Genomic DNA, 20,816 nt, shown 5'->3' on the forward strand with positions numbered 1-20,816 from the left:
CATCATTTTTTGCTGTATAGCAGTGGTTAGTGAAGACCATAAGATGAATTAGCTGTGCTTTGCTCTGATACCTTTCATAGCCACTTCTTTAACGGTGGAATCAACAGGGATGATGTTCTTCTCCACCAACTCCAGCGGGCCTGGTCTGAGAGCGATTCTCTCGTTCAGGTTGTCGGCCAGTCTGGCTCGCTTCAGTTTGGTCTGTGAGTCGTGTGCGGGACCTTCAGCAGCGGGTTCTGCAGTAAACACACTATTAAATCAGTACTGCAGCTCTTCAGTCAAACACACACATGATGCAGCGCTGAGAATATCCAGTTATCGTGTCACACGCCGCTCAGACTGAAGCATCAAACACAGCACTGCAAACAGTCTGACGGCCAGAAAACATGTGCTTTCAACATGATGACATGATACATTATCAAGTCAATGTTACAATGTTATCCGAAACTTTCTTGGTGTATTTTCACTGTAAAAATTATTGTAAATAAAACAAAGATTACTGGAGCATGTTTTACAGAAAATACTATTCAGTTCAATGTGCTACTTGGTATTTCTTTGTTAATTATTTGTGAAATTTACAAGCAATTTCTGAGAGAAAATTGGGTCGTACTTTACATTTGATGGCCTTAACTACTATGTACTATTTGACTTCATATAATTTCGTTTTTTTTCTTCCATACTATGGAAGCCAATGGCTACCGGAATTGTTTGGTTCCATATATAGTTTTTTTTTTTTTTTCTCCATACTATGGATGTTAATAACTGTTTGGTTCCATATTTCTTGCATACTATGAATGTCAATGGCTACCATCTATTGTTTCGTTCCATATTTTTTCCCCCATACTATGAAAATTAATAACTGTTTGGTTTAATATTTTTTCCATACTATGGAAGTCAATGGCTACCGTCAACTGTTTGGTTCCATATATAGTTTTTTTTTTTTTTTCATTCTATGGATGATAATAACTGTTTGGTTCCATATTTCTTGCATACTATGAATGTCAATGGCTACCATCTACTGTTTGGTTCCATATATATTTTTCCATACTATGGAAGTCAATGGCTACCGTCAACTGTTTGGCTCCATATATCGTTTTTTCCATACTATGGAAGTCAATGGCTACCATCAACCGTTTGGCTCCATATATCGTTTTTTCCATACTATGGAAGTCAATGGCTACCGTCAACCGTTTGGTTCCATATATCGTTTTTTCCATACTATGGAAGTCAATGGCTACCGTCAACCGTTTGGTTCCATATATCGTTTTTTCCATACTATGGAAGTCAATGGCTACCGTCAACCGTTTGGTTCCATATATCGTTTTTTCCCTACTATGGAAGTCAATGGCTACCGTCAACCGTTTGGTTCCATATATCGTTTTTTCCCTACTATGGAAGTCAATGGCTACCGTCAACCGTTTGGTTCCATATATCGTTTTTTCCATACTATGGAAGTCGATGGCTACCGTCAACCGTTTGGCTCCATATATCGTTTTTTCCATACTATGGAAGTCAATGGCTACCGTCAACCGTTTGGTTCCATATATCGTTTTTTCCCTACTATGGAAGTCAATGGCTACCGTCAACCGTTTGGTTCCATATATCGTTTTTTCCCTACTATGGAAGTCAATGGCTACCGTCAACCGTTTGGTTCCATATATCGTTTTTTCCATACTATGGAAGTCAATGGCTACCGTCAACCGTTTGGTTCCATATATCGTTTTTTCCCTACTATGGAAGTCAATGGCTACCGTCAACCGTTTGGTTCCATATATCGTTTTTTCCCTACTATGGAAGTCAATGGCTACCGTCAACCGTTTGGTTCCATATATCGTTTTTTCCATACTATGGAAGTCGATGGCTACCGTCAACCGTTTGGTTCCATATATCGTTTTTTCCCTACTATGGAAGTCAATGGCTACCGTCAACCGTTTGGTTCCATATATCGTTTTTTCCCTACTATGGAAGTCAATGGCTACCGTCAACCGTTTGGTTCCATATATCGTTTTTTCCCTACTATGGAAGTCAATGGCTACCGTCAACCGTTTGGTTCCATATATCGTTTTTTCCATACTATGGAAGTCAATGGCTACCGTCAACCGTTTGGTTCCATATATCGTTTTTTCCCTACTATGGAAGTCAATGGCTACCGTCAACCGTTTGGTTCCATATATCGTTTTTTCCATACTATGGAAGTCGATGGCTACCGTCAACTGTTTGGCTCCATATATCGTTTTTTCCATACTATGGAAGTCAGTGGCTACCGTCAACCGTTTGGCTCCATATCATTTCTTTCTTTCTTCCATACTATGGAAATGAATGGCTACGGTCAACTGTTTGGTTCCATATGTCGTTTTTATTTTTTGCAATGTTATATGACCACATTAAGTACATTGTACTTATTTTTTGATGTAAGTACATAATAGTTAAGGCCACCTAATATAAAGTGGGACCGAAAATTGTTTCTACATTTGCTTTTTTTTTCTCAGTGTACTGATTTTCCATGTCTGTTTTTATTTTTTAAAGCTCTTACCTTGAAGAATACGCATGTTGACAAGATCTGATTTCTCTGGTCGACTTCTGATTTTGTGTTTTAAATAATCTCCAGTCTGCAACATAAAATATTATACAACATTAAATACAATGAGTTGGATTTTTACACACTTTCACAATAATTCAAATTCGTTTCATAACTGATGAACTTGGCATCATTTACACTGACCCTCTGGTGTTGTGTAGCGGTTTTATTTTATTATATATATATATATATATATATATATATATAATATTATGTAATATATATATATATATATATATATATAATAAAATAAAACCGTTACACAACACCAGAGGGTTAAAAAACATTATTATACTAAAATGTGGTACCTTTATTTCATTAAAAAAAAAAAAAAAATATATATATATATATATATATATATATATATATATATATTTTTTTTTTTAAATGAAATAAAGGTACCACATTTTAGTATAATAATGTTTTTTTATTTAACTTAATGTATTTTTAAGAGATTTAATCCTACTAAATTGCATCTCAAGTTAATGTAACTTAATTGAATAGTTCAAATGAAAATTTTGTCAGTTGTTTTAAACCTAATCAAAAGATGTTTAATACGGACTATGGCATGTATGCATTAAATATTATTTCATCTACATGCATTACAATATATATTATTTAATGCATATTTTATTTTAAATTACGCTTTTGTAAATTATTTTATTTTATATCTTTTAAATGAAATAAATGTACTACATTTTAGTGTAATAATGTTTTTTTTTATTTAACTTATTGTATTTTTAAGGCATTTAATGGTACTAAATTATGTTTATATAATAGTTATGATCCATTTATAACCTGATAACCACTTTTTGAACATAGACCTGAAATGATTGTGTTTGTGTTCTCGTATCAAGTGCCAAAACCTTTACCAGGTTTCATTCCATTCCGATAAAGTCAAAATTGAAGTAAAAAATGACTGAACACAACCAGAGGTTAAACTCAACTGAATCAACTTTTGACTGAATTGATCTAAATTGAATTAGTTTGATGATATTTCATTGTTTCATCATTGTTTCTGTTATTCATAAGAGTGAAGTGGCTTTGACACAATCTGTATTTTATAAAGTGCTATAGAAACAAATGTGACCTGATTCAAGCAAGACAAGACAACGATGCTATTTCTCAATCAAAATGATTTCTCGCGTGGCAGAAGCCGTTGACGGCGTGTGCCGCGTGACTTTTGTTCTGTGAAGGATTCTTTGCGTTATCGTTGTTTGGTTCTTCTAACCTTGGATCGCTCAAGACTTTTCCTCTGTTCGTGGAACGCAGCCGGACTCTTCAAGGCTGGAAAAACAAATGAGAAACTGAGTAAATGCGATCGTTTATCTATGAACACACTGTCAATGAATCTTACATAAATCAGGTCTGCCAGCGTCTGATCTGGCCCGTGTTTCTCTGCTAAAGCTGAATTATAGTCTTGAATCAGACGTCTGACTGATACAGACAGAAACTCATTTCTGCTTTTGTTTGTAGTGCTGCTTGTTAAACATCACTATCAATGTTGTTTCCTTTCTGCAAATGATAAAATGAGTGAATATAAATTATAAACATTTCATTTAAAGACCACAATCTCTTTTGACTTTTACCAAGCAACTACCCACATTTTTTTTTTTTTTTGCACAAATGAGCATCAATCCTGTTTTCTGTTGTTGATCAGCACAGCTGTTGGGTAATCTGAAGTCTGACATTGATATTCAACACATGGCTGACTTATTGTTATGTTACTGGAAATCTTTATAGTGTTTTCTACAGTAGTTTTGCTTAGGTGTGTCTCTCTGCATAAATCCTGAACACATGGAACAAGCAAAACACAAATAAACTAAGACTAACCAAACATCACAGCCATCAAGAAATAAAAACTGACAGAAGACAGCGGCAAACCAAGATTAAACATTTATAAAGGATTTAGACAACCATTTCAAAATAAAAGCATGAGAAAAAGGAAAAAAAATAAAAAAAAATAAAAATAAAAAAAAAATATATATATATATAAATAACACCTAAAAATATTATGCTTTTTTCAACTTAATTTATTACATTTTATCAACTTAATTTTCCTATGTCGGTCACACTTATTTTTTTTTTCAACTGAATTAAATTTTATTAAGTCAATTCAACTGCATTCTTAAATTAATTCAACGTAAATTCAATTATTGAACCTGAATGTATTAATTTTCCCTAACCATGTTATTCAATTACCTGCAGATAAAAACTGAATTTCAAACTTAATTTTTACATTAAATTTGATGTTAATTTTTTTTTTCCTGAAAATGCAATAAAGTTGTCACCGAAGGCTCAAATTGTTTGAGAAAATATTTATTAACTTTAAACCATTTGCAAAACAAAGTTTCCAACGAAATTCATTCATTCACTTAAATGTAAAACAATATATTCTGGTAACTTACATTCTTTTTGCAAAGTACTTTGTCTTTGCACTGCACCAAACACTTTATGCCCAAAACTGAGCCACTAATATATTAATAATAAAAATAAAAACATCATGAGATGTTTAGAACTGCTTAGTGGTTATACAGTGAACTGAGCCAGAAAAAATTGATTCACTACCAGTCAAAATTTTTTATGATTTTTGAAGGAGACTTTTTTGCTCATTAAGGCTGCATTTATTTGATCAAAAATACAGAAAAAATGGTTATATTCTGAAATGTTTATGCAATTTTAAAAAAGTGGTTTTCTATTTTAATATACTTTAAAATATAATTTATTCCTGTGATGCAAAGCTGAATTTTTCAGCATTAATTTTCCAGTATTCAGTGTCACGTGATCCTTCAGAAATCATTCTAATTTGCTGATTTATTATCAGTGTTGGAAACAGCTGTGCTGCTTATTATTATTATTTTTTTTTTAACCCAATTATTTGATAAATAAAACTTTAAAAAGAACAGCATTTATTTATAGAAAACAAAGTTCAAAGTTTGGGGTCAGTAATTTTTTACTTTCTTTCTCTCTTTGAAAGAAATTAATATTTTTATTCAGCAAGTGCTAAATTAATTAAAAATAATAGTAAAGACTTATATTGTTAGAAAATATTTCTATTTTTAATAAACGCTGTTCTCTTTAACTTTTCATACAACAAAGAATCCTGAAAAAAAAATGAAAAAAAATCACAGGTTCCAAAAAAATATTAAGCAGCACAACTGTTTCCAAAACTGATATTAAAAGTAATAAATCAGTATATTAGAATGATTCTGAAGGATCATGTGACACTGAAGACTGGAGTAATGGCTGATGAAAATTCAGCTTTGCATCACAGAAATAAATTATATTTTAAAGTATATTCAAAAAAAAAAAAAAGTTATTTTGAATCGCAATAATATTTCATGATATTACTTTTTTCAGTTTTTTTGGATCAAATAAATAGAACTTTGATGAGCATAAGAGACTTTAAAAAACCATTAAAATCTATATCTATTTATTTGATATATCCTCTAAAAACAAGCTTTATTATATTACACAATTTTGGATCTCAAGTAAATGTAACTTAAAGGTAGCCTAGAAATCTAGACGCACCCTAGCGGCAGCAAAAATTATTTTGCAGCCAGGTGGGTCTAGACACTCTCAATAGACCTTCTAGCTGCAAAAACCCAAATTGGGTCAGGCCAATCACAACGCGTATAGAGTAGGCGGGGCGGGCTTAACATATGACGACAGAGTTGCGACGGCTGCCACTTGAAAAACAAAGAATGGCGGCTGCAGCTGTCGAACAGCGGTCTTTCGAATCGGCTTTGGCCGCGACTCTGGAGGACTTGGAGTTAAGTTTTTCTTTAAGAAACGAGCAAAGAACGGCACTTAAGTCATTTTTATAAAAGGAAGATGTGTTTGGAGTTTTGCCGACTGGATACGGAAAAAGCTTAATATATCAATTAGCTCCGCTGGTGGAAAAACGCATGGGACTCAGCCACAACCCGCTTGTGATTGTTGTTTCACCATTGATAGCGCTTATAGAGGACCAGTTAAAGGAGGCTACTAAATTTGGACTTAAGGCCATGCAACTTGGCAAAGGCGACCAGGGGGACATTCGAAGCGGCCGATGTCAGTTGCTATACGGGAGTCTGATTGGTTGAAGCGCTATCCTATTGCGTGCATAGGGATTTTGAGAGACAACCGTTTATCCCGCCCCTCGGAGTAAGCCGCGTCTATGGAGAGTTTCCAGACTAAACATCTTGATGTAAGTCTGGCTCGCCAGGCTAACTTAAAGGGCTATTTCACCACCAAAATGAAAATTCTGTCATGATGTATTTTCCCAGTTGTTCTAAACCTAATTAAAAGATGTTAAATGCAGACCATGGCATGTATGCATTAAATATTATTTAATCAATGCATTACAAAATATATTATTTAATGCAAATTTAATTTAAAATTAGACTTTTGTCTTTAAAATGATCCTGATGTGTTGGACTGCTCTAATACACTCTTAAAAATAAAGGGGCCATCTCTTTCTTACCTTTTTATAGAACCTTTAGTGAAACAGAAAGGTTCTTCAGATGTTAAAGGTTCTTTATGGAACCATTTAGACAAAAAAGGTTCTTCTATGGCATCGTGAAGCACCTTTATTTTTAAGAGTATTGTTAGGCTCATAATATGCTACACCTTGAGTTTGACTTTCTGACTTTGTCTATTCAAGTAAAATCGATTACTTTTTGTTTCTTGAAAAGGTTGCACAGACATACAGTATCCTTACATTACAGAAGCAAAGGAAAAAAGGTCCATGTCAGAGGAGAGAGGCTGTGAAAAGCAGCACACGCTCAAGATGCTCCTCAGACACACGCCTGACCGCCGCTCTGACTGCCTAATGAGGAGCAGATGTGCTCAGAGAAATGTACACACACCGCATACGTGCAAAACCACAGCGGAGATTGAAATATCACCTCCTCTGAAGAATGTAACCAATTGCATAATTCCAGCCTTTGAAATGTAAGGTGCATTGTGATTTACGAGAGAGCTCTAGCTCTTAGCATTAGATCTCCTGCTTTCTGCTGGACGTAGTCCTCACGAGATACTGCCATACATTAATAAAACAAACACGAGAACAATTGTCATAAGTCACGAGGAAGAAAACATGCTGTGCAGGCAGTAAAAAGCAAAGAAAACATGCACTTTTCTCTACTACAGCTATGCTTTCCCACATGTATTTAGACCAGCACCTATTTAAATGCTTAAAGTGTTTATCTGAGTTTGCCGACCTTTTGTCTGCCGTAAAAAGATAAACAGCTATTGAAAGTCTTTTTTAGGAGCTCAGACCCGGTCAGTCACAGATCTGTGTGGTTTATCTCCAGCAGACCTGCTGAAATCCACAGACTCCAGTGGACAATTCTTCTTTTAGATCAACAAAGTGGTCAATAGTTCAATTAAAACACCTAATCACAAGCAAAAAATACAGTTATGAGATACTGGTATATTTATGAAACCTGAACCTAAAGTCTCAGATACACCAAGGCTGTGATCTTTGTGTGTTTAGCTATGAATCATCTTATACTTCTTTAAAAATATAAATAGATTTATAATTATGACCTGCAAGACCCTCTTCTGTGATGTCTGAATTAAATTTATTTCTACATTTTTAAAATCATGATGTTGAAAGTAGGGATGCACCGGTTGACCGGCCATAAATCGAAACCGGCCGGTTTTTGCATCTAACGCGCGATCGGCAACCGGCCGGTTTTCGTTTTTATCCCGGCCGGTTTTTTTCCGGAAGTGTGTACGCGGGCCGCGGCATTCGATTCATTCAGAAACATGTCACTTGTGAGGCGGTTTTTCGAAATCTGTGAGCAGGACGTGAAGATTGCAATCTGCAATGTCTGCAAAGGACAGCCGCTTTTCTGTGCTCGCTGAAGTTGCGCAAGCGTACCTGTCCTCGCCCTGCACAAGCGCAGACAGCGAACGTTTGTTCAGCTTAGCTTCTCACGTGACAGATGAAAAAAGAAACAGACTCACTTGTGTGACAAAGCTGAGATGCTTATTTTTGTAAAAAGCATTACTTTACTTTTGAAAAGCCAAAAATAAAAGTCTGTTCTGTTAAGAATGATTATTATTATTTTACATTAAAATGCCTGTTGGCTTGCTGTTTTACTTTACTAAAAGCATGTTTTACTTATTAAACTGTATTTACTTTCATATTTTTTATTTATTATGTAATTTCAGATGTCAGATGCTATTGATTCAATAGCCAAAGCCAGATTGGCCTGTTAAATACTAAATAAACATGTTGTTTATGTTGTTTACTTGCATAACTTCTTGTTTTTGAAAAAATCGGAAATCGGTATCGGAATCGGCCAGCTTGCTTGTAAAAAATCGGTATCGGAATCGGCCATGAAAAATCATGATCGGTGCATCCCTAGTTGAAAGAGACCTATTAAATTCTTGAAACATAAGTCGTTTTCCATGACTCATTTATCATAAAAAAATAAATCAATCAACAAAACTTTTTGTGCACAAAATCAAAGTAATGTCATGCAGATGATATAGGGGGAAAAAAGGAAATTATGTCATAGAGACAAGTATGGATGACAAAAATAGCTGTAAAATGCAAAATAAATAAATAAATAAAACCATAATAATACTTATGATGTAATAATTTTGTTTTTGTAAAACATTTTCTAATTGGAAAAAAATATATGAAAAACATGTAAATAATCTTTAAGATGTATACACAAGGTTTAAGGACAATGTATTAGTGAGATTTACCTGAAAGGTACATGTACATTTTAAATAGGCATTAAATAGAATTTGTTTTCATTAAACATTTTAAGTTTAAGTTGTTGAAAACCACATTAAACAAACATAATAAACAAAATACGTTTAAAATTTTTATTTATTTTTTATTTTTTACTATGGGCACATTTATATGTTTGGAACCCCGTTTCTGCCACTGAATCTAAAACAATTTCGACAAAAAACACACAATTGTGACAAAAAGAATTGCTAGTTTTTATCTTGAAATTCTGACTTTATTTCTCTAATTTGCAAGTTTACATCTCTTTACAAACAATTGTGAGATATTAACTCTCAATTCTCAAAAAAAGTCAGAATTGTGAGTTTATTTTTTTTAGAAATGCAAGTTTATGTCTCGCATTTGTGACTTCATAAAATGCAATTGCGAGTTATAAATTCAGAATTGCAAGATATAAATTTCAATTTCAAGAAATAAAGTAATTTTTGCAAAATAAATCTCGTAATTCTGACTTTTTTCTCACAATTGCGAATTTACATTTCTATACAAGCTCACAATTCTGACTTTTTTCCTCAGAATTGTGAGACATAAACTCGCAATTGCGAGAAATAAAGTCAGAACTCCACAATTCTCAGAAAAGTCAGAATTGTAAGATATAAACATGCAATTCTAAGAAAGAACACAATTGTGAGATATAAACTCACAATTCTGAAAAAAAAGTCAGAATTGGGATTTATTTTTAAAATTGCAAGTTTATGTTTCGCAACTGACTTCATAACATGCAATTGCGGCGAGAAATAAAGTCAGAACTGCAAGATAAAAACTCGTAATTCTGACTTTTTTCTCGCGATTGCACATTTACATCTCCATACAAGCTCACAATCCTGACCTTTTATCTCAGAATTGTCAGATATAAACTCACAATTCTCAGAAAAGTCAGAATTGTAAGAAATACTGTAAACTCACAATTGCAAGTTATAAAGTCAGAATTGCGAGATATTAAGTCACAGTTCAAACTTTTTTCTCAGAAATTGCAATATATACTCACTATCGCGAGAAATAAAGTCCAGTTTTGATGGCAAATAAGACTGATATGATAAGACTGATGAGAAAAAAAAAGTTCGTCTCGCAATTGTGACTTCATAACATGCAATTGTGAGTTTATATCTCACACTTCTGAGAAAAGTCAGAATTGCTAGTTTGTATCACGGAATTCTAAGAAAAATTAGAATTGCGAATTGTGAGATGTAAACTTGCAATTGTGAAAAACAAGTCATAATTGTGAGATAAAAAGTCGCAATTACCTTTATTTATGGGCTTCCATACATATGTCATTAACAATAGTTTAAAAACGACTAAAACGTCCTTGAAACTGGAGCATGCAGAATGTCCTTGATCTCATTTTCAGGTATAAAGCGAAGCTGCTTTGCCTGATCATCTGTTTATTATCGTTCCTATCAGCTGACAGCCGTTTGAATGGGGAGATAAACTCTGCACGCGTTCTGTGCCCAGTGTTCTTGTGTGCCAGATCCAGCTCTTCTATGTAAATGTTAACAGGTGTGGAGTGTGTGACTGTAGAGCAGATCTTTAGCTCACGTGACGCTGGCTGGCTGACGGCGCTGTGAAAGCGGTTCGGTCATTTGTCAGATACCCATAATGCAGTGTGATGTAGTTAGAAGAGTGGAGGTGTTACTCACGAGGCATGATGCCCTGGTCAGCGAGCTGCTCTCGCGTCCTCCTCTGCTGGAGCCTCAGCTGCAGCACTGTGGGTGGAGGAGGAAACAAGATAATGACTCATCATGAGAGAAGCTGGACAAATCAGACAGAAATCTGTGTCCGGAGAAAGGAACACATCATCCCGTACGGACGGGCAGATGCTGCACACACACATTAACGGGCCACCTCTTACGTTTATGAGCGCCTCCCTCCTCTTAGACTTCAGGAGGACCACACACTGAAGGAAGATTTGTTTAAAGCCAGGAGCTGTGTTTATCATAGACCTACATCCTGTTTTAAGAAATATTTGTGGGTCTGTTGCTTCATTTTTGTCTTTGTTTTGGGTGGTGTGTCTCTCATCACGGCAATCTACGCTGTCAGTGCACGAGCGCCCGCGTATAAACGTCTGTGCATAATCTACTATATGCAAGACTAAGGAGAATGAGTAAAAAAAATGGGCTTTGATTTTTTTTGAAAATACTTTTTACATAATTTCATTCCAGACCGGACATTTAGTTCAACCGCAATGGGGTATTCGGTTGAATGTGTTTGCGTGTTCCAGACAGATGTTGTTAGAAGTGTTAGTGTTGAGGATGTTTCAGTAATTCTTTCTGCAAATGTTTAAAACATTGATTCAGTCAGGAACAAAACAAATAATTGTCTTTATGAAAGAGCTGTTGAATCATTCACTCAAGCAATTTGTTCACAACACTGGTTCATTCAGAAACAAAACAAGCAAGTGACTTTACGAGTGAGTCATTAAATCATTCATTCAAGGGAATCGTCCAAAACACTGGTACCTTTAGAAATTAATTTATAATTGTCGTCCAAAATTTTTGCATTTTGTGTCAATCACATTTACACACTGCCTCTGAAACTTTCATCCGTCATAAAAAGGTTCGGATCAGGTTTGATTTTTTTACGTTTTCACATCTGTAGCAAGCATTTTGATAGGAAAGTATGATGAATACAACAACAACAACAACAAAATCCTGAAAAAAAAACCGCATACAAAAATTTAGGACTGTGCAATGACCTTAACTGTCTTTACGAGCAAGTCATTGAAGCATTTACTTTAACAATTCTTCTAAAGCAGATATTAATTCAGAAACAAGTAATGAGTGAGTTAATGAATCATTTAGTGATTGTTTAAAACACTGAATCATTTAGAAACAAGTAATCATCTTAATGAGTGAATTAATGAGTCACTAAAGCAATTTGCTCAAAACACTGATTCATTTAGAAACAAAACAAGTAACTGTCTTTATGAGCAAGTCATTAAATTATTCATTTAACCAATTCTTCTAAAGCATTGATTAATTTAGAAACAAGTAATCATTCTAATGAGTGAGTTAGTGAATCATTTTCTCGAGCAATTTGTTCAAACTCTGATTTATTCAGGAACAAAACAAGTAACTGGCTTTATAATCGTGTCATTGAATCATTCACTTCAACAATTCTTTTAAAGCACTGATTAATTCAGAAATAATTAATTGTAAGTAATTGTCTTCATGAGTGAGTCCTTCACTAAAGTGAATTGTTTCTCAACTGTTCACAACAATCACTCAAAAAATTCTTCTAAAGCACTGATTAATTCTGAGTGAGTTAATGAATTATTCACTAAAGCAATTTGTTAAAAACTCTGATTTATTCAGGAACAAAACAAGTAATTGTTTATGAGTAAATCACTAAATCATTCATTCAAGCGATTTGTTCCAAACCCTGATTCATGTAAAGCATTGATTCATTCAAAAATAGGTAACTGTCTTAATGAGTGAGTCATTCACTAAATCAATTTGTTCAAAACACTGATTCATTCAGGAATCAAACAAGTAACTGGCTTAACGAAAGAGTTACTGAACCATGTACTCAAGCAGTTTATTCAAACTCTGATTTATTCAGGAACAAAACAAGCAACTGGCTTTATGAGTGAGTCATTGAATCATTCACTCAAGCAATTTGTTCAAAACACTGACTCATTCTGGAACAAAACAAGTAATTGTCAGTTAAATAATTATTCTAAAGCACTGACTAATTCAGACTAATTCAGCAAGTCATTGAATCATTCACTTAAACGTTACTTTTAAAGCACTGGTTAATTACGTAGGCGTCTTTATGAGTGAGCCATTAAATCATTCACTTAAGCGATTTATTCAAAACTATGATTTCATTGAATCATTGAATCATTCATTCAAGCAATTTGTTTAAAACCCTGATACATTCGGAAACAAAACAAGTAATTGTGTTAATGAGAGTCACTGAATTATTCACTTAAACATTTCTTTTAAAGCACTGGTTAATTCAGAAACAAGTAGGCATCTTTATGAGCGAGTTGTTGAACGATTCACTCAAGTGATTAATTCAAAACTGATTTATTCAGGAACAAAACAGTAACTGTTTATGAGCGAATCACTGAATCATTCATTCAAGCGATTTGTTCAAAACTTGGATTTATTCAGAAACAAAACAAGTAATTGTGTTAATGAGAGTCACTGAATCATTTACTTAAACATTCCTTTTAAAGCACTACTTAATTCAGAAACAAGTAGGCATCTTTATAAGCGAGTCGTTGAATGATTCACTCAAGCGATTAATTCAAAACTCTGATTTATTCAGGAACAAAACAAATAACTGTTTATGAATGAGTCATTGAATCATTCATTCAAGCGATTTGTTCAAAACCCTGATTCATTCACAAACAAAACAAGTAACTGTCTTTATAAGTGAGTCACTGAACCATTCACTCAAACAATTCATTCAATAAATGCGAATGATGGTAGAAAATGTGTTGCTTGCATTTTCACCTTGTTTTTCATTTTAACTTTCATTTTCGTCTTGTATTTCATATTTCATATATTTCATTTCATCTCGTTTGGAACCATTTTCATTGGCAGAGGAAAAATAAACAAAATAAAAGGCAATATTGTGTCTAAAAATGTAAGTTACTCAGTGATGTTTACTGAACTGTATAACAGCAATATCACATTTACAATTACAGAAAAATAGCTTGCTCATGAGATATTGTTTAAATACATTCCCGAAACATGAGCGCTGGTTAACGTGTAGATATGCAACAGTTCTTGTACTAGTCAATGTTCATTTGATCCTCCATTCGTTCTTCCATTTATCATCGCAATCAATCAACTGGCTGCATAATTGTGCCGTCGACACACAAGCAGGCGAATTGACTGATGGCCGCGTGTTCGTAGCGCTGAGATCATGCACCAGCTATCTGCATACATCTGCTTTTGTTTAGGTCACTCAACCTGCGCTTCTGTGTCCAGCGCCAGCAACTGTCATGCACTGCAAGTATGTGGACAAACAAGAGAAATCTAATGATGTTGAGCTCTGGCACATCGACTCAACCTCGCACGCACAAACAATACTGGCAGCTCTCGCACGATCGCGAGATATGAACTGAGACGAGCAGTGCCAGTCTGTTTTTGGCGAATGGAGTGAAACTCAATCTGGACCAATCTAGATCAAAATTTTAATGCTGTTTGTTCGCTATAAGAACAGTCACTGGACCTCACGTTGACTCTCCAGAAACAGGTGAGTTCATAAAAGCCCAAAGTGGGAAAAATGCCTTCTGGCAACGTGAAACATTTAAGCAGGGCAAACGAAAGCACCAGACCCATGATTGCCCTCAGTGATTGCCCCTCAATAAGAATTATCACAGCTTTGCAGACAAACTGGATCACATAACCCTCCACAATCAAAACCAGATGATCTGACTCAATAGCACAAAAATAGCTGCAGCCGTTGTCTTCAAGGCACATACCTGCAAAAACAACTTGTACCCTGTATAATTTGGCCTAATGAGGGCAATTACGTATTAATTATACAATTGCACAATGCACTTGCTATGTTAGAATATCCCCATTTAAACTCCAGGACAAATTAGCGTACACACTTTGTCTTGTTTGGGTTGCGCAAGTCTATTAAACTCAAATGTCATGAGCTCTATCAGAGGCACTGCATGACAAACGCCCTGAACTTTGATGTTAACTCCATTGCCTGTAAATAGCAAGGCTGTAATCTTGACATGACACAGGCAGCCGTGACACATGCACGTTCAGACAGACTCTGAGGCACATGGTGACGCGTCCCAAGCAGAACTTAGAGTTCAGACATGGAGCACTTTATATACACTAAAAATAAAAGTTCTTCATTGGCATCTGTGGCTCTTTGAAGAGGCTTAACATCTACTGAGCCACTAATGGTTCTTTGGGGAACTGACCACTGAAGGGTTCTTTGGGGAACCAAAAATGGTTCGTCTGTGGCATTGGAACCTTTCCATTCCACAGCAGGTTCTTTATAGTGGTTCTTCTTTCAAGAACTATTCACTGAAAGGTTCTTTGGGGAACACAAATTGATGATAAAACCCCATTTTAAAGAGTGTCTACACTAAATAGTTGTGTGTTCATCAAGAAAACCTGTTCGATTGGCTTGTAAATTTCAGCTCTGAAGGTCATCGCATTGATTCTCTTTGAGTGAGAAAGGATTGTAAGGTATTTTGGAAGGTTGGAGGACAAACACTTTTCATGCATACACAAACACAGAGCACTCAGGAACTAGCAATGGCTCTTTAACTTCCGTTCTGTTTTCTTGCCAATAGCATATCAAACTATTTATCAAAGCCATTGTTTAGACCTTTTCTAATTTGATGCACTGATGTACAGTTGAATGCATGTGTAACTTTTAAGCATATTTCTATCATTTAGATCAGATTTTTACATAAAGATGATGTAAATATGGCGATTTTAGTGACCCGTGGGCAGAAATGTCTATAGAAAGAAGATAATAGGGGCTTTTACCTATAGTTTACAGCAACATTGATCAAAATCATTGTTCAGACCCTTGCTAGCATGAAGAAATTAACCAATTATTGCTCAGATTTCTTCATTATTTGCAGTTTTTCATAAAAAATTTGCTGTGCAATTCATCAAGTATTTCTTTTGTCTTACATTTCCATTACTCTAACTCGGTAACACTTACATTCATATTTGTGACCCTGAACCACAAATCCAGTCATAAAGGCATTTTTTTTTTGGAATAAATAAGCTTTCCATTGATGTATGGTTTGTTAAGAAGAATATTTGGCTGAGATACAACTATTTAAAAATCTGGAATCTGAGGGTGCAAAAAAATCTAAATATTGAGAAAATCGCCTTTAAAGTTGTTTAAATGAAGTTCTTAGCAATGCATATTACTAATCAAAAATTAAGTTTTGATATATTTAGGGAAGGAAATTTACAAAATATCTTCATGGAACCTGATCTTTACTTGATATCCTAATGATTTTTGGCATAATAGAAAAATCGATCATTTTGACCCATACAATGCATTTTAGGCTATTGCTACAAATATACCTGAAGTACTTAAGACTGGTTTTGTGGTTCAGGGTCACATTTAAGTGTGTTTTCACATAGAAATGGTTTAAATATGTCAGCTTTTACCTTCATAGAAACATTCAAATACAATTATAAAAAGAAAATAGAGAGTTTTACCTATCATTTACTTAAACTCCCCCACCACAACCACACTTCGGGCAAGTTATCAAGAGCTCTTACTATGTGTATATGAGTCATGTAAAAAAAACAAAAAAAACATCTGTTGTCACCCAAAAACATTCACAGCCAATGAGCTTGAACAGGTTAAACGTGTCTGTACTCCTCTTTAAAAGCCCAATGACACCATTCCAGACCTTGACCTCAGATGCATGAGTATTGAAACAGTTTAAAAGGGTTATGTAATCTCATGCCGCCCATGTCCTGTTGAAGAACCTCACTGAGCCAAACACGTCCACAGGGAACATACTGTATGATTCCTATCAGAACAGCTCAATCACACAAACACACACACATACACATACATACTCGCTCGCTGACCGGCCGACACACACGGCTACAAACCTCACATCTGTGCTGCATCAGAGCGCTAATGTGTGCTGCTCACAACACGCCAATGTTTAAGTTCTCCCATCATGCCACTGTGTGGAGCAGCCTTACATTTCCACATCCCTTGAGCATAGGGCTCATTTCCCTTTGCTGAAGGAAGAGCTCAATTTTGTCTGTAATTTCGAGTGGTAAGCCATTACTGTGCCAAACCAGAGCGCTGCTGTGATATCAAACGAAGAAAGCCGAGCTACAGTTTGTCTGCTGGGCCATAAATCTTGATGGTTGGCCGACAGAAGCAAAGATCTTCAGAGACTCTGACATTGTGGTTATTCAGTAACGCTTTCATCAGAAAGGTGGCAGCATTGTTCACAGTACATGTACATGATACGCTGAACGTCTTCAGTAAATGTACAGAGACAGAAAGAGTGGATAGTAAACAGTAGAAGTGTGATCTACATGAAAGCCAGATGTAAAAGTTTATGTTTTTAGTCCTTAGTATTTCTGTCTTGTTTTCCAGTACAAATATCTCAACTTTCTTAAAATGAAAATACATTTACATTAGAATCAAAAATGACTAAAAAGTATTAAAATAAAGTGAGTTACTAAAACATAAAAAAATATTCAATTAAGTCAGAAGGAAACAAGGAGATATTTTTACTCATTTTAAACTTGTTTAATTCTGATGCATTTGTTTTTTAAGTAAATGTATCTATTATGTTTACATAATTGTATTGTAAAACAAGATGAAAACACAAAGAAAATCATGCTTTTGCACAGGTTAAGTGATACCTGATGACCTTTGACCCCTGTATCAAAGCACTTGAGGCTTGTGGCTAAAAGTAAATGCAACGACCGACAGGTACAAAACAAAAATAGCTTCATATTCCAAGAGTAAAGTGTATGTGACATTCTTTGATAAGTGTAACTGTAAATAATCAACGCTTCCTAATAAGTTGTAAAAGTGTTTTATAGGCGAAACGAAGATCTCACCTGATTTAAACTTGCTGCGAATCAGAATGGAATGTTCAGATCCCAGTAGAGTCATTGTGTTCCAGTGTCAAAGCATCAAACGCGTCTCATAGCACAAACTATCCGCATGCATTCACAGCGCTTTGGTCCCATGCAGAACTGATTCTCTGCTCCATGAGAGAGAAACTAATATGTAGTCGCTGCTGGGAGGGTCTTAAAGCCGAGGAGGCTCGACTGAGCCCCACCTCCTTCAGCTCTCATACACACACACACACACACACACACATACACATGCACAAACAAACCCTGAGCAAACTCAAATTAACATGTGGTCGTAATTAGTAGCAGAATGATCTTTATTTGAAGTGTGGGAGACTTTAATACTTACATTCCCATATGATCTGTTAAGTGTGGTAATGTGTCGCCAATCGCTCAAGTCGATATGCGTTATCTTATCTGTAGTGTTGGATTCTCCACTCGGAAAACAAGCAGCCCTTCCTCCGGCTCCCACAGGCCGTCAAAACATTGGTCTGGGCTTCGCTGCGTCTCCAGTCCGCATTAAAACAAGCGCTGGCACTGAAGCGCTGCTCTTGGACGGGCTTTTGTGCAATTAGCTGTAAGAACATCTCGGATCGTGTGATGGGCCGTTGTGTGGTTTCGAGCAGGCCTTTCAAATCAATTTAATCAAAAGTGTACAAATATGGAATTAAAAATAGGCATTGAGCCGCAGGGCTTTCATGGCAGTGCCCGTTCGTTCCCCTTGTTTACTGTGTAATGCATTCATCTGCTGCTAATCTGACTGATGACCGTGTGTCGCCACAACATCACATACCGAATGAGATCTTTTCATTATCTCATGAGACAAATGACATCAAATGGAGACTTTTGCTTCCTTCTCAGACTTTTTTTTGTGAGAAATAGAGCCTAGTAGTGTCAATTGAGTCTCATCTGAAATTAAAAATAATAATAACTGTGAGTTTAAATAAGAAATAAAGTCACTTTGTGTGTTTAAAGTCGATTAAAAGCACAGTTTGCTTCATGAGATTCATAGTTACTTTGTAAGGTGTAAAATCGGTTGCAACTATTGCAAGAATTCTTCACCTTTGCAGAAAATAAAGCTGCAATCGCGTAAAATAAAGAGTTGGAATAGAGTTATAGAGAGATACAAGGTAACAATTACAAGAAATAGTCATAACTGTAGGATATAAAGTCAGATTTTGAGATATAAGGTTGCAATTACAGGAAAAAAGTGGCGTTGTGATGCAAATTAATTATTTTGAGAATTCTTTACAATTGCTAAAACAAAGTAGTGTTGTGAGGTATAAAGTCACACTGTAAGAAATATAAAGAGATATATAGTTATGAAGAAATATAGCCACTATTACTAGAAACAAAGTTGCTTTGTGAGATTTAAAGTCACCTTGTAAGGTACAAAATCGTAATTGCGAAAAACAGTCAGTGTTAAAAAGCCATAATTGTACGCTATAAAATTACTATTGTGAGAATGACAACTGCGAAAATAAAGCTGCAATTGTGATAAATAAAGTTGTAATCAAGAGAAAGTTAATTTGCGAGTTATAAAGTAATTTTGTAAAAGTGAAAATGGTATAGAAACACTTTTGTGAATTTTTTTTTTAAAGTTGCAATTGTGAGATTTATAGTCACAATTCAGAGCTCAAGCTGAGCCTCGGGTTCAAGCCTTCATCGAGGACAGCAAGCCAAGTTCGTTTACCACTAACCATCAGGACTGGATGGGCAGGCAAACACTTGAAGTTGCAATTAAAAGAAAGTCACTATGCAAGGTTTAAGGTCACATTGTGAGATATAAAGTCAAATTGTAAGGCAAAAAATTTGTAAGAAGTTTTCATTGTAAGATATAAGTCACACTGTGAGAAATATATTTGGGATTGTGAGAAAAATAAAGAGATGTATAGAGCTATAGATAGATATAAACCCACATTTACAAGAAACACTAGATTTTAAAGAGAAGTTCACTTCCAGAACAAAAATTTACAGATAATGTACTCACCCCCTTGACATCCAAGATGTTCATGTAAAAATAACTTCCTTGTTTACAACTGTTTCAGTCCCTTATAAAAGTCTTTACTGCTGACTCATAATTTGTGGAGAAAAACATTTCAGGATTTTTCTCCATATAGTGGACTTCTATGGTGCCCCGAGTTTGAACTTTCAAAATGCAGTTTAAATGCGGCTTCAAACAATCCCAAATTTGGTTGTAAACGATCCCAACCGAGGAAGAAGGGTCTTACCAAAACGATTAATTTTACTTATTTATTTTATTACAAATTATATACTTTTTAACCTCAAACTTGTCTTGCTCTGCCTGAACTCTGTTTTTTCCCCGGTTCAAGACAGTTAGGGTATGTCGAAAAACTTCCATCTCATTTTCTCCCTCAACTTCAAAATCATTTCAAAATCAACCTACATCGCTGTTTTACCTTTTTTGGTTCATGTTCACTTTGCAAACACTTCTGCAGTGATGTAGGATGATTTTGAAATGATTTTTGAAGTTGAGGGAGAAAATAAGATGGGAGTTTTTTGACATACCCTAACTGTCTTGAACCAGAAAAAAAACTGTTCAGGTAGAGCAAGACAAGACGAGTGTTTGAGATTAAAATGTACATAAATTGTAATTCAAAAGCAAAAACAAAAAACGATCGTTTCGCTAGATAAAATCCATCTTCCTTGGCTGGGATTGTTCACAACGGCATTTTGGGTTGTTTGAAGCCGCGTTTAAACTGCATTTTGAAAGTTCAAACTCGGGGCACCATAGAAGTCCACTATATGGAGAAAAATCCTGAAATGTTTTCCTCAAAATACATAATTTCTTTACCACTGAGAAAACAAAGACATGAACATCTTGGATGACAAGGGGGTGAGTACATTACCTGTACATTTTTGTTCTGGAAGTGATCATCTCCTTTAAAGACATAAAACTACA

General features: G+C 35.1%; 1 protein-coding gene across 1 annotated transcript in view; it reads right to left on the reverse strand.

The window, feature by feature from the left end:
- Positions 1 to 18,004, reverse strand: part of myocd (myocardin) — a 43,155-nt gene extending 25,151 nt beyond the window's left edge. Inside the window, exons 1-5 of the mRNA XM_073828625.1 lie at positions 17,876 to 18,004; positions 10,967 to 11,032; positions 3,810 to 3,865; positions 2,534 to 2,609; positions 72 to 236 (exon numbers count right to left, since the gene is read on the reverse strand). Of these exons, the coding sequence (XP_073684726.1) occupies positions 72 to 236; positions 2,534 to 2,609; positions 3,810 to 3,865; positions 10,967 to 11,032; positions 17,876 to 17,930 (418 nt within the window). The 5' untranslated portion in view covers positions 17,931 to 18,004. The remainder of the gene's footprint in view (positions 1 to 71; positions 237 to 2,533; positions 2,610 to 3,809; positions 3,866 to 10,966; positions 11,033 to 17,875) is intronic.
- Positions 18,005 to 20,816: the final 2,812 nt, after the last annotated feature.

The sequence above is a fragment of the Garra rufa genome, chromosome 22, assembly GCF_049309525.1.
Source record: "Garra rufa chromosome 22, GarRuf1.0, whole genome shotgun sequence".
Lineage (NCBI taxonomy): Eukaryota > Metazoa > Chordata > Actinopteri > Cypriniformes > Cyprinidae > Garra > Garra rufa.